Genomic DNA, 13780 nt, shown 5'->3' with positions numbered 1-13780 from the left:
TGTCCAGGTAATGAGCTGCCAGTAATGTTTCTGTTATTTTACGGATTTCCTACAGTGCACACATTTCCCATTCTCTTAAATTCTCCATGGGCATTTCTATAATGACTGTATATATAATGATTATACAGTTTCTAGCTATGCTGAGCTCTAAAGCATTTTATAGGATAAAAATAAGAGTATAAAATATTTTACACATCTTTAGCCTTGTATCATTGATTTCATTGTATCAAACAACTTGAAATTCAAGTTTAAATCATGAACAACAACTAGAAAAGTCATGGTGACTTCGGACAATGTGGTGCCTATGAATCAAAAGGTTGAGAACCAGTGATCTAGATCTTGAGAGCCACACATAATGTTCTTTAGCTTTTTGCCTACGAATATTAAAAATGCACTGCTTTCTCCTTAAGAAGTGTGATTTACTGCATCTTGGCTCAGAGATATCCAGATTCTGTCACCTCCTCTCATGTTAGACAGATAATCAAAATAGCTGCTCTATCTCCTGCTCATTAGACCTAGAGCATGCTGATGGCTGCCTGAATTTATGCTGTATTTTGGCCAAGTTTCTTGACTTTGCCTGATCTTACGGGAACAAGGAAAGAGGAGGAACCACAGTGGAATGTAAAACACACACAAAACATGAAATACTCCATCCTAAGATTTGGCTAAATGTCCTCATTGTCCAGAGTTTCATCTCCACTAAATTTGTAAGCAACATATTTTTTCCTCTTTGGGAAGGAGATCATCCTTGAATCAAATACATTGGATTTGAATCTAAACATTTTTAAATAAAAAAGGTTAAGTGCAGTATTACAGATTTTGAAAAGCAGTCCTTTGGCAAAAGTTCAATGGCCAATATTTTCCAAAAATGAGACCACATGCTAGAAACACAGTATTTAATAATCCTGATACACAAATGACTCAGTTTTACATGACAAAACTGACTCCTCTGAGATATTTTTTGTGCGACCGCGTTCTCACTTTAAATGACAAGGATGACATTTAAACTAAAAACATTCACTTATAAAAGAAAAACTGAAATGAATGATCCAGTACTATTCAACACAAGAAGCATTAAATCATATAAATCTTATCAACTTTCCTCAATCAAGCTATATGGAGAGAAAATGTCCTATAATAAAAAAAAAAATCAGTTGCTTAAAAAGAAAAAGAAAAGACAACAGTCCGTTTGACCTGTTGATTGTGAGCTGGGCCAGGCACAAAAAAAAAGGGATGAGACCATCATATGATGGCCAAAACTCTATAAAAGTCATTTTATATACAACAAAGTTCATGGAAAAAAAGTCCCATTCATCTATTCATCCTCTTCTTTAACCTTTTTCTTCTTTTTCTTCTTTTCTTTTGTCTGTAAAGGGAAAAATTGTGTTTTAGGACTCGCAGAACTATAAAATTTAACATGATTGTATTTGTCATCACGGCTCTTGCCTCTTCTACTGGACTGACTGCTGCTTCTTCCAGCTCTTCCTTCGGCTCCTCCTCCGCTGCTCGTTTCTTTTCCTTTTTCTTTTTTGGCATCTATAAAGTAAATGCAGCAATAAGAAACTGCAAGATCTACTTAACATACATCATAGGTAAAATTCAGTCTGTAGATAAGCTGAACTTGAATTTTACAAAAATTCCATGAGGGAATATTAATGATTCAGAGAATTAAATGCACCGTCAACCAGAGATGAATTTATCACTCCACCCCCTCACCTCTGCTGGGACGGCTGCAGTCGTCTCCTCCGCTTTCTTCTCCTTTTTCTTCTTCTTCTTTGGTGTCTCTGTTTCTGCTTCTCCTGTGATTAATATTCATTATGTTCATCTGCATTTAACAAGTGTCTGGAAAACCAGTCAGCTCAGTGTTCTGCTGTATGGATGTTTACCTTCTGCGGGGGCTTCCCGCTTTACTTTCTTGGCTTTAGCCTCTATGGGCTTCTCCTCCTCATCACCCTCCTCTACCTCTTCAATCTTCCTCTTCTTCGAGGTGGTGGGGAGTGTTGAGTCACCAGATGGGTCGTATACCTTTACATCACTGGCAGGAAGTAAAAAGAAGAGACTTATCCAGGGCTGTCACAATTTAAGCTTGGCTGGTGATTAAATGTCATACAAAAAAAGTGCAATTATTTTTTCTTTGAGTATCAGTTACAGATGGTTAAAGCAGAATGATAATGAATAAAATATTTTATACTAATACCATAAATATAAGTTTAAAAACTATAAAATATTAACTGTCAAAAAAGTACTCATTAAATATTTGTAACAGCCAAAATTGTTCGGAGAGTGAATCCACAAAACAGTGATTAAAAAGCAAACTATTTAAGGTGACAGGGATTTAAAATAATGACAAGCCTGTATAAATTCCCTGCAGAAATTTACAGATTTTTTTTGAAAGATAAGAGTAAAAAGAGTCATATGGCTTGATAAAGCAATTTGAAATAACTTAATATATTTTAAATTGCAACTTATTCCCATGATAAGTTTCTTTTTACAGCCATTCCAGTCTTCAGTGTAAATTGATCCTTGAGAAATCATTCTAATATGCTGATTTGGTGCTCAAGAAACATGTCTTATTCTTAATGTTAATGCTTAAGTGGAAACTGTGATATATTTTTTAGGATTCTTTGATGAAAAAAAAAGAAAAAAAAGTGTATTTATTTAATATAACATTTTTAGTAACAACGCAAACGTCTTGAAAGCAACTATCAATTTATAGCTTTCATGCTGAATAAATGTTTCCTACATTTTTTTTTTTTACAAAATTCTTACTGACCCAAAACAATGTGGATGAAGAAAAACTCACCTCTTGTGTTGATATTTATCAGCCCTTGCCAGAGCCTTGCCTGACCCGCTGATGCGTCTGATCTAGGTCAGAAAATAGACAACTAATTATCAAGGATTTATCATTCTGACTGCAAATGCAAATATTCCCACTGAAACTTTAGCAGAGTGCTGTATAAAATAACTACATATAAAGAACATACAAAACCAAGCTCAGAAGAGATAGTGACTTAAGACCCACATGGTATTTTCAGGACTGTGACATAAAGTCATCCTCATCACTGCTTGTGACATGATCAAAGATAAAAATGTATCCCATATCAACTAACCCCTTTCTCCTCCAGGTAGCGTAATCGGACTTCCAGCTTGGCTCTGTTTTCGATTCCCATCTCTGAATTGGTGTCTTCCCCCAGGGCGTCGTAACGGATGGCAAGGGACGTTTTAGCGGCCAGCATTCTGGAAATTTTACCCTTATTCTTGGCTGTGGTCTGCCCCACCAGAGAGGCGTGGTAGATGAGACCGTATTTGGGCGTATCCCGACGGGTTTTCAGAGCACGGAACAGAGCTTTCTCTGCCCCTAGAATCTGTACGGTGGACGCCGGGTGCTTGGCCAAATTCAGCAGGGATCCTGATGAGTCACAAACAAATCAAGTTTAAAAAGGAACATGTTATATGAGACACCGTGTAGAGGTTTATTCACAAGTAACTTAACCTCTTAACTGTCTAGTAAAGAGTCAAAGGTTTACTTCAGCATTTCATCTTGTGTGATCATGTTACAGACCAAATAGTGCTCACCTGCATGGGATATGAGACGGGCTCCCACTAATTCTCCCACCATGATTGTCAGGTTGGGTGCAATTGCCATCATACGATTCTTCAGATAATCATACAGCTGTGTGCGATACTCTGATATTTCTATCACCTAGAGGTTGAGGGGGGAAATGCATAAATTCACAAGAGGTTTCCTTAAAGAATGAGAATTTCCAGTTTACAACGGAACTAATCATGTAAACCATTTAAAGGCCATTTATACTAAATTTGGTTTTTGTTCAACAAACCTGGTCGCACAGGTGCATGATGTTGGCAATATCCTCCTCGGACACCTCCGTTCCCATGGAGATCTCTGCAGCGAGTTTAACCTCGGCCTCAATCTCCTCTGGAATAACCTCTGACAAGTCTGTTGTTGCCACATTTGTGCGATCACCTACACGTTGGAAATATGAATAATATAAAGTATATCAAAATAAACTATTCTTGTTTTGTATGGAATAGGGCAGTTTTTATTATAAAGGACTTTCTCAGCCACATGTTTAAATTCATGTGGGTTTTTCCCCAAAAATATTTGTATTCAAAATAACTTCCACTCCCTCTTGCAGCGACATCATTTCTCTTCTCTTGACATGTTTACTGGCGTGAGGGCAGGTTAACCAGTCACTCACATGAGATCGACCAATAGCAAACCACAACCATATAATCAATTACAGATGGACAAAATCCCACTTTTTTCTTGATCGAGAAGCTATTTTACTCAAATATACGTCAAAATAGGTATTTATTCATTTATAATAAACCTATAATTAATTATAGGTATTCAAAAACTTCCGTTTCATGCCGACTTTGAACATTTGAAATCTTAATTTAAAATATTTATTTTATTCATATAATATTTAATTATTCCTCCCACAAAAAAATAATAAAAAAAATGCTAAAACGTTTAATTTGAATTTAAACTTATTCTTTTAAGTTTATATAAGCTGTTTATTTCCAGGTTATTCTACATATAATCTATGACTTTTAGACCTCAGTGTACATCACTGTTCACAAGGCAAACTGAAATTACGTTTTTCTTTCCAACAAAAGGGAAGAGCATCTATCAGATGTAATCTAGAAATCCTCGTCAAATGCTTTCGAGTGTGTACTAACCAATCTTGCGGACAGTCTTGCAGTACACCAGGTTATCTGTGACGATCTTGCCAATCTCTGGGAAGTGCCAGCCGTACCATTCCCTGCAGCGCATGATGTAGTTATTGAGCTCTTTATCCAGATCATCCAGCAGAGCTGCAGAATATGGCAAGGTAAGAGAGTGAACCAGGGGTACAGCTGTTTAAAGCACTGCCATCTATACATGTGCTCAAGTATGTGCAAATACATAAAAGTATTCCTTACAAATGGCTTGAACAATCATGGTGTCCACCTTGTCTGGGCTGAACTTCAGCTTGTAACGTGAAAGACTGAAGAAAGATCAAACAAAAACCAGTCAATTGCTGTGCAAAAGCATGTATGTTGAGACTGATGTAAATATCTGCTCAGAAAGTCTCAGTGGTAGTGACGAATGCTGATTAATATCCTCACAGAAGTCGGTCAGCAAAAATAATCATTGACGTGAACAAAGAATGGTTTAAATTGAGATTTATCATTGATTTTTTTTAAATGCATACTAACCTGTGGGCCAAACCAAGAGACATGGCACTGATCTCTCTTGCAGGAAGACCTGTGATAAGCCCCTCCATCTGGTTTCTGATGCCCCTCATGAGCTCAGCCACAGCAGGGCTGTGCACACAGCTCAGGTTCAGCTTCTCCTGCAGGGGGCGGCAGAGAGTCTCAGCTATTTTCTTCTAATGAAGCTTAAAGGGTTACTTCACCGTTTTTTCATATTAAACTATGTTATTCCCTTAACTAAGACGAGTTGATACATACCTCTCTCGTCTCAGTGCGTAACTAAATCGCTGTCTTGCGGCGAAACTTTGTTAGCACTTAGCTTAGTCCAGTTCATTCAATATGGGCCAAGCAGAGAAGCGACCAAACACCTCCACGTTTTCCCTATTTAAATACAGTTACTCGCGTAGTGTAACTCGACCTAGGACGGTGACACAAAACAAAACATTGCGCTTTTCTAAGCGTGTAAAATGGATAACTATATTGTATGGCGGAATACCATAGCATGTGCTTGGAAGCACTTCGACTTCGGCGCAGTAATATCTTCACTAGAGGGAGAGGGGGCCGGTGAGAGGATTTTTCACGAGTGAAGATATATTACTGCGCCGAAGTCGAAGTGCTTCCAAGCACATGCTATGGTATTCCGCCATACAATATAGTTATCCATTTTACACGCTTAGAAAAGCGCAACGTTTTGTTTTGTGTCACCGTCCTAGGTCGAGTTACACTAAGCGAGTAACTGTATTTAAATAGGGAAAACGTGGAGATGTTTGGTAGCTTCTCTGCTTGGCCCATATTGAATGAACTGGACTAAGCTAAGTGCTAACAAAGTTTCGCCGCAAGACAGAGCGATTTAGTGCACGCACTGAGACGAGAGAGGTATGTATCAACTCGTTTTAGTTAAGGGAATAACATAGTTTAATATGAAAAAACGGTGAAGTATCCCTTTAAAGTGCACCACATTTTAGAAATTCCTGGAATGAAACCTACAATCTTTGCATTACCAGACCTGATGCTTAACCATAAACCTAACACTACCAAATTATTTTTCCAGGTATAAACAAGCTCAGATGAGGTAGTGACAAAAATGCCTCATGATTTTTCAGCAACATGACACAATGGTCGTCATCATCACAGCTTGTAGTGTTTCATAGGGCAAATATCAGTAACATGATTACATTTGGAATGCAAATAGCAAAGCTGATTTAAAACCACACTGGAATATACTATCATTTCCCCCAAAAATGTTGGAAAACCCACCATTTACCTTAATGACTCCTCCTAGTTTAGCATCAGTGATTGCCAGCTGCTCGTGAGCCTCTTTGGCCACAATTTTCTTGAGAACTTTTTTCAGACTTTTCCCCAATTTCCCCTCCACCATCGCCGTGGCCGCTGATATTGACATGAGAAAACAAGAATTTTGAATGCGAGTTTTTCCTATTTTCAATCTTATAATTAGATTAAGATAAATAAAAGGAAATCTGTGGTCTGAGTGGTAGTGACGAACTACTGTTTGACGACCTCATGCTTGAGTCAGATATACAGATACATCATAGACACACAGCTATTGGACATTTAAACTGCTTTGCATATATGAATAAAGCTTAAGGACTACAGGTGTCAATGTTTCAGTTCAGCATAGATACCTGCAAGAGCTTCTGTTGTGTCCTGGAACTTCTCAAAGTGCTTCAGTTTTACACTGAAAAACAAAACAAAGGTTGTTACTGAATGCACACTCAAGGAAAATATGTGAAACCTTCAAAGACTTTTTTATCCCCTTTCAACCAAGAAAATGCAGCGAGATTATCAATTTGTGGTTAATAAATAAGGATTTTGAAAACATTTATAATTAGCTGTCCAATAAAATATCTTAAACTAAACACATCAAAAAGACTAGGACTAAGACAAGACTAAGACTAACAAGACTAATAATTCTATTAAGGGATAGTTCACCCCAAAATTTAAATTGTCATCCTTTACTGACCCTCAAGTTGATCCAAACCTGTATGAGTTTCTTTCTTCTGTTGAACACAAAAGCAGATATTTTGAAGAATGTTGGTAAACAGACAGTTGACGGCATCCATTGACTTCCACAGTATGGGGAAAAAATATTATGCAAGTCATTGGGTGCCATCAAATGTCTAGTTACAAACATTCTTTGAAATATCTTCTTTTGTGTGCAACAGAATAAAATCATACAGGTTTGGAACAACTTGAGGCCCTTTAACCATTTTAGAGTTCCACTGTATTTTCCAGGTTTCCCATAAAAGTGGGAATGGTTAAAGGGATAGTTCACCCAAAAATGAAAATTGTCATAATTTACTCACCCTCAAGTTGTTTCTGCTGAACACAAAAGAAGATATTTTGAAAAATGTGTGTAACCAAACAGTTGATGGACCCCAATGACTTCCATAGTATTTTTTTTTCCCTACTATGGAAGTCATTGGGGTCCATCAACTGTTTGGTTACCGACATTTTTCAAAATATCTTCTTTTGTGTTCAGCAGAAAAAAGAAATTCATACAGGTTTGAAACAACTTGAGGGTGAGTAAATGATGACAGAATTTTCATTTTTGGGTGAACTATCCCTTTAAGACATGTAGTTCTGCCACAAATAAATACTTTATCATCACAGGCATTTCAGTGACAAAACAACATGTGAAAATAATATATTCTCAAAAGTACTCACACTTTGTTAGCTTTTTCTGGTGTTTCAAACTCCTTCCACAGGCTGTCCACCTGCTGGAGTTTCTGTTCATCCAGGACCTGCACAGTAGAAGAGTGTTTTTTCTCACAACTGATGATTAAAATGTACTCACACAATCTCTCAGTCACGATTGAGATGCTTAAATTTACTCAAACCCTAAAGTTCTCGACACGAGAGACCATGTGGACCCTTGCCCCAGTAATGGCATGCCACATTTAAAGTCTAAATAGCTTCTTAAATGTCGTTTATGCATGTACAACAGCATTCTTCGGTGATTTATAATGTTGTGCATTAACGTTTTGCACTACTGGTTGATTTGAAAACCGTCTAAACGCGACGAACAGCCAGTGTGCGAGTCCTGAGGACACAACGTGGCTAATCTGCAGTGCAGGCCACATGACACACGCTGAACCGTAACTTACTGACCTCGCTTCACAAATTCGTTATGTATAGAGTTACAAAGAAAGATAGCACATGTGTTCACGAAAATAGTCAGAATATTTAACTTCAGACTTTCCGAAACTCTGAATTGCATTGCTAACTACGCCGGCTAGCTAACAGAAACCTCAAAACCTATGACTACTAATGAAAAAAAGTCACGATATCCATTTTCTCCACATAATAAATATGCTTACCTTGAATATGGCATAGCCGGCGGCAGTTTCAAATAACACTAACATTATGAAATATTTTTTTCTTGCTCTAAATCAAGTTTATGGATGCGCTCCACACATTGAGAGCCTTCCGCTACAAGGAGTCGCTTTCCACCACCACGAGGTGCACATGGGGACCGTGTGAGCATGCGCAGTACCACCATAGAAATGTGCGCATGTGCATTACCGTCTGAACTGGAGGAATCTGTCTCATGTTCTTTTCATTGTAATTCACAGGACCACGTGTACATGTTATGCACTTAAAACGAACTCCTTACTGTTCATTTGTTTCATTTCCAGCTCCATGTGCTTATATTGTGTATTCATTATTTTCGGTTAATGTTGAATATACAGAGTCTAACATAAAAATGGTTGTCCAGTGGATTAACAGTGTTTATGTGTTTTTTATCTTTTTGTAAAAATGTACAAATGGATAAGATCTCTCTGCTTTGGCACAGTACATGCCTCCCCCACGTTTCCCAGAAGTATCCAACAATATTCGCTTCGATGGCGAATGGAACCAATCAGAAAGAGCGCGATGAGAAAAACAACACTGTTTGGGTCAACGATTCACAGGAAGTCCCGCCCCTTTCCAATGACGTAAACGGCGCTGTGTTGTGAGTCTGCTGGTAGCAAAACCTCACATTACTGCACATTTTACTTCATTATTTATACCAAGCAGTGTTGATCCAAAGAAGGGCTGCACATTGCGGAATATCATGTCAGATACGGTGAGTTTAAACCTATGTTGTAAAATCGAACTTGTTTGGGAGAGCAGAAGAGAAAGACGGACTTGTAGAAAATGAAAATAAGAGGGCCCATCGTTTAGCCTGTATGTTTCCATAGCTAGCTAACTGACTGTGGATGGGAAAGTCTTGCTGAATTAACAGCCATAGTGTTTTAACTCGTATACTGTTTTTGGTTCCGGAATTTCGTACATTAGTCCCGTTTACTCTGTTTGAAAACTTGAAAAAGAGGCGAATTTCTTTCTCAAATCTTTCACTTAGCCTGGGTGCTACTATAGTTAGCTGCTCTGGGCCCTGAAAGCAAAGTTCATATAGGCTTGAGCTGATGGACCATGCTGAACATTTGAGTCATTGTTTATTCATTCATTTTAGAAATGTTAATTAGGAAAAGTTGTGAAACATTTGGACATGTTGTTTTTTGTTATGTGGGCGCATTATCAGTCCGTGATGCTTTACTGGAATAGGGCTAGTTGTGTGTTTACTGTTAAAACACTGCTTATTACAGTTTCTTTGCTGCATATATTAATGAAATACTTAGCAAACAAACTACATCAGGCTGACAATGTTGTTCAGAACTAGTAATAGTATAATGTATCCAAGGAATGCTTTACTGAACCCACTCCTTGAACAATTATTAGATTCATAGAATACAAATCAACATGTCGTGCAAAATCTAATGACTTTCATTTTGCTTAAATAGGAGACCAAGCCCTCAAGTGATGGAGGCGAGAAGAAGGATGGAGAATATATTAAACTGAAAGTGATCGGTCAGGTAAATAGAGGTGCTTTCTAGTTCAGTCAATTCAGGTTATCAGATCATTATTTGGTCATATTAAGTAATCTAAACCCAGTGCTGTCCAAGCTGACATGGGCTGCCAATACAGCTGCAAAGTAGTAAGCAGATTTTATTTCATTTCGTTTTTTTCAGGACAACAGTGAAATTCACTTCAAAGTGAAGATGACGACACATTTAAAGAAGCTGAAGGAATCCTACAGTCAGAGACAGGTCAGTGATCTCTAGCACACATTTGCTCAAATTCTTTTCCAAATCAGGGATTTATCTGCACCACTGTTCAAAAGTTAGCAAAAGTCCCTTTTGCTAACCAAGGCTACATTTATTTGATCAAAAATACAGTGAAACAGCAATATTTTGAACTATTATTACATTTTAAAGTAACTATTTTATCTGAATATATTTTAAAATGTAATTCCTATGATGACAAAGCTGAATTTTCAGTCTTCAGTGTCACTTGATCCTTCTAATATTGTGCACAAAAAAAACATTTAATATTATTATCAATGTTGAAAACAGGTGTGCTGCATTTTTTCAAGATTTTTTGACGAAGAGAACGTTTAAAAGAACAGCATTTATTTGAAATAGAAATCTTTTGTAACATTGTAAAAGTCTTTGCTGTTACTTTTGATCAATTTAATGCATCCTTGCATCCAATAAATCTTACTGACTTCAACTTTTTAACGCTAGTGTATGTCTATATCAGAGCTGCACTGCAGTAGACAGGAAAATATGTTGCCGCTATACATGGCTAGTGTGTGTTTTTGCTGGTATACATTTAGATATGTATTAGAAAAATGTTTATTCATTGCAGGTGTAATTTCCTGTTTTGCATTTTTTTGCAGGGTGTACCCATGAACTCTCTAAGGTTTCTTTTTGAGGGACAGAGAATTGCAGACAACCAGACCCCCAAAGAGGTACAATATACAGTTCTATGAGTAAAACTGCAACAAGTTAAAGAGATCCAATCAAACTTTGTGGTATTTTGCCATAAATCATCCATCACTTTGTAGAAGCTAGCCAAATTATGCAGATGCCAACATGGACCGGGTTCATGATATATAAGGGGTTCAATAAATAAGGGTTTATTTTCAATGAGGATAAACTTGGAATGCTGTTTTGGTGTCCGATATAAAATCTGGGTCTTGAAATATAGTTCTTTCCTCACTGAGATGTTTACATAAAGCCTTTTCTGATCCTAGTTTTGTTTTGCAGGTTTCCTACAATAGGTTTACATGCATCCAAAGGCAAAAAACATAAAATTTTCTCATGATATACATTACAGTATCACCTCTTTTCTCTCAGTGTCTGAAACGGTTCAATCAAGGATTCAGTCTCTCTTAACCCCTCCTTTCTGTGAGTCTACTCTGCTCTGATTGGTCAGATGGCCCAGTCTATTGTGAGTGGTTGACCGCTTACAGCATGTGTGAGAAACGCAACAAAAAGTGGATTTGCTTTTGCAGCGCAGAAAACAGTGTCTTCTCGACACGTCGACAACACAAAACAAACTCTTCCATGCATCTGCTAATACTACAGTGTTTGAGGGTCAAAGTAGACGTTTTTCAATGGCAGCAAATGAAGACCTTAGGCTGGCATTATGCAAATTTGTTACAAACCTTACAAAATTTGTTAGGTTTGAGAAGGAAGTAAGACTGGAATTACTGACGACTCGTTTGAGGCAGTTCAGATTCGGTTCTTTCTTTTGGGAGACAATAACTTTATTTATCGTGCAATTGACCTTTGAAACTTTCACAAACAGCCATATTACACAATACACACTGCATGAAAGGTTCTGAAAAAGCTTAATAGGGGGGATATCTACGTAATGGCTCATATCTGTTCTGTGACTGAATGAAAACACAAAATTTTTTGACAGATGATGCATTGCAACAGTATTACCCAGCTGGTGGCCATAACCACAACTGCTGAAAACTTCCTTTCAGCGACACAAGAGGAATCAGTCATGATCCTGCTCACCATGTTTGTCTGTCTGCCTTTCAGCTGGGAATGGAAGACGAGGACGTGATCGAGGTGTATCAGGAACAGACCGGTGGCTGTCGGAATGACTAGACCTCTATTTTTCATGCTCTTTATTTTTATCATAATTTTGTATGTATGACATGTATTTCATCTGTTTCCTTTTGCTGTCACCTCAAAGGGAAGCAGAAAAAACCATCTGGATCAAATAGATAATCTGGTAGGACTGCTGAGTTTGAAAGAGTTGGGGTGGAGAATGTTCTTCCCCTCTCTGTCTGTGTTTGCGCTTAACCAATCCCTGCCTTCACGCGCCTCTTTTGAAGGATTCTGGTCACGGTTTGCATTGACACATGTTAACATGTTGTGTTGTGCCCTGAGCTGATTGAAAACAGTCTTGCTTATCCATAAAGCAATGCTAAAAAACCTTTACATTGTGCTGTTAAATCCAATCAACAAATCAAGACAAATTTTTGATGGCAGCTTTAGTGTTCCTGTTGCTCACTTCTGTTTATGTATTTGGCCATCGTTAAGAGTTGTGTTTCATTGTTTTTGAACATCTCCGAAACTGACTCGTTTAATGCTAGTGAACATACATGCCATTAGAAAACTCAATTCTGAGATGTTCAGAGGTGGTTTATTTGTGCAATTGTCGTCTGATGTTAGAAAAGTGTAAAAAGTTTCTTCCCTTTTCTTGCACGTGTCTTACGGGATATTGCAAGAGGGAGGTCACTGTGTTGTTGTAAATGACAGGTAGGGTTTTGTTTTGCATGGTTTTGTCTAATGTATAAGAATTTGTGCTGCCCCTGTTTGGATCTGTGTTGTCACCTTCTATTCTGCCGTGTCTTGAATATTTGGCTCCCTTTTAACCTCAATAATGGATTTCAAAGCCTGGAAATAATGGGTAACCATGTTGTTTGATTGGTTCTCAGGGGCATCATTTACATACAATAAATACGGCCACAGTGTCACTGTACTCATGTTTCGTTTCCTACAATTTTATATTTTTTTTAATGTTATGCGAGAGGCGAGGGAGTTTGATCCAGATGGTTTTGTGGATATAGAAGAATTATGACTTTGCTTTTGTCTTGTTTTTTTTTTTAAATAAATAAAATGTGTCATAAAACAGTGTGTTCACATGTAAATCTTATAGGAAATGATCTCGGGAATGTTCCATTTATGAACACTAGATGGCAGCAACACCTTTCAAGTCTTAGCTGAGCTACTTATTTTAAAATTAATAAATATCAGTTGGGAAATACAGCAGATAACAATAAACAGATAATATTTAAAAAGGAATGTCATATAGAAATGGAAATGCACTTTAATATTTATATATCAGACCAGTCTGAGGATGGAATCTGAACAGAGTTAAAGTAATAAAACAAATATTTAAAATTTTAATTTAAAATTTATAAATATCTTCAATGATTTCTGAAGGGTCATGTGACACTGAAGACTGGATTAAGGATGCTGAAAATTCAGCGTTGAATCACAGAAGTAAATTACATTTTAAATATATTCAAATAGAACGTTATTTAAAAATGTAATAATATTTCACAATATTAGGTTTTTTTTATATATATATATATAATTTCAGCCTCGGTGAGCAGAATAAACTTAAAAAAAAAAAAAAAAAAATCTTAATAACTAAAAACTTTTGAACACCAGTTTATAAATGTAAATGCATT

At 37.1% G+C, this 13780-nt stretch overlaps 2 protein-coding genes across 2 annotated transcripts; one reads left to right on the top strand and one right to left on the bottom strand.

Annotated features, from left to right (window-relative positions):
• Positions 1-881: 881 nt before the first annotated feature.
• Positions 882-8715, bottom strand: nop58 (NOP58 ribonucleoprotein homolog (yeast)). Its single transcript, XM_082137467.1, has 15 exons — positions 8559-8715; positions 7906-7982; positions 6864-6916; positions 6485-6609; positions 5224-5360; positions 4948-5012; positions 4705-4839; positions 3840-3985; positions 3577-3703; positions 3111-3409; positions 2804-2865; positions 1887-2035; positions 1717-1799; positions 1447-1536; positions 882-1366 (listed from the first exon to the last, which is right to left on the bottom strand). The coding sequence occupies exons 1-15, from the start codon at positions 8601-8603 to the stop codon at positions 1316-1318; spliced, it is 1644 nt and encodes a 547-aa protein (XP_081993593.1). The 5' UTR covers positions 8604-8715; the 3' UTR covers positions 882-1315.
• Positions 8716-9148: 433 nt separating this feature from the next.
• On the top strand, positions 9149-13215 carry sumo1 (small ubiquitin like modifier 1). The gene is made up of 5 exons (XM_082137468.1): positions 9149-9307; positions 10023-10094; positions 10251-10328; positions 10961-11032; positions 12117-13215. The coding sequence occupies exons 1-5, from the start codon at positions 9296-9298 to the stop codon at positions 12183-12185; spliced, it is 303 nt and encodes a 100-aa protein (XP_081993594.1). The 5' UTR covers positions 9149-9295; the 3' UTR covers positions 12186-13215.
• The last annotated feature ends 565 nt before the right edge of the window (positions 13216-13780 follow it).

The sequence above is a fragment of the Leuciscus leuciscus genome, assembly GCF_965113295.1.
Source record: "Leuciscus leuciscus genome assembly, chromosome: 14".
Taxonomy (NCBI): Eukaryota; Metazoa; Chordata; class Actinopteri; order Cypriniformes; family Leuciscidae; genus Leuciscus; species Leuciscus leuciscus.
This window is presented reverse-complemented; position numbering and strand designations above follow the sequence as displayed.

Bases quoted from the DNA above. Each gene is read 5' to 3' on its own strand.
- nop58 (XM_082137467.1), bottom strand. From the start codon at position 8,603: ATGTTAGTGTTATTTGAAACTGCCGCCGGCTATGCCATATTCAAG. The intron at 2,036-2,803 runs GTGAGTTTTTCT...ACTTCCTGCCAG, and splicing joins GATAAATATCAACACAAGAG to TGATGTAAAGGTATACGACC. The intron at 1,367-1,446 runs GCAAGAGCCGTG...TTCCCTTTACAG, and splicing joins CAGTCAGTCCAGTAGAAGAG to ACAAAAGAAAAGAAGAAAAA.
- sumo1 (XM_082137468.1), top strand. The intron at 10,095-10,250 runs GTAAATAGAGGT...CGTTTTTTTCAG, and splicing joins AACTGAAAGTGATCGGTCAG to GACAACAGTGAAATTCACTT. The intron at 11,033-12,116 runs GTACAATATACA...TCTGCCTTTCAG, and splicing joins ACAACCAGACCCCCAAAGAG to CTGGGAATGGAAGACGAGGA.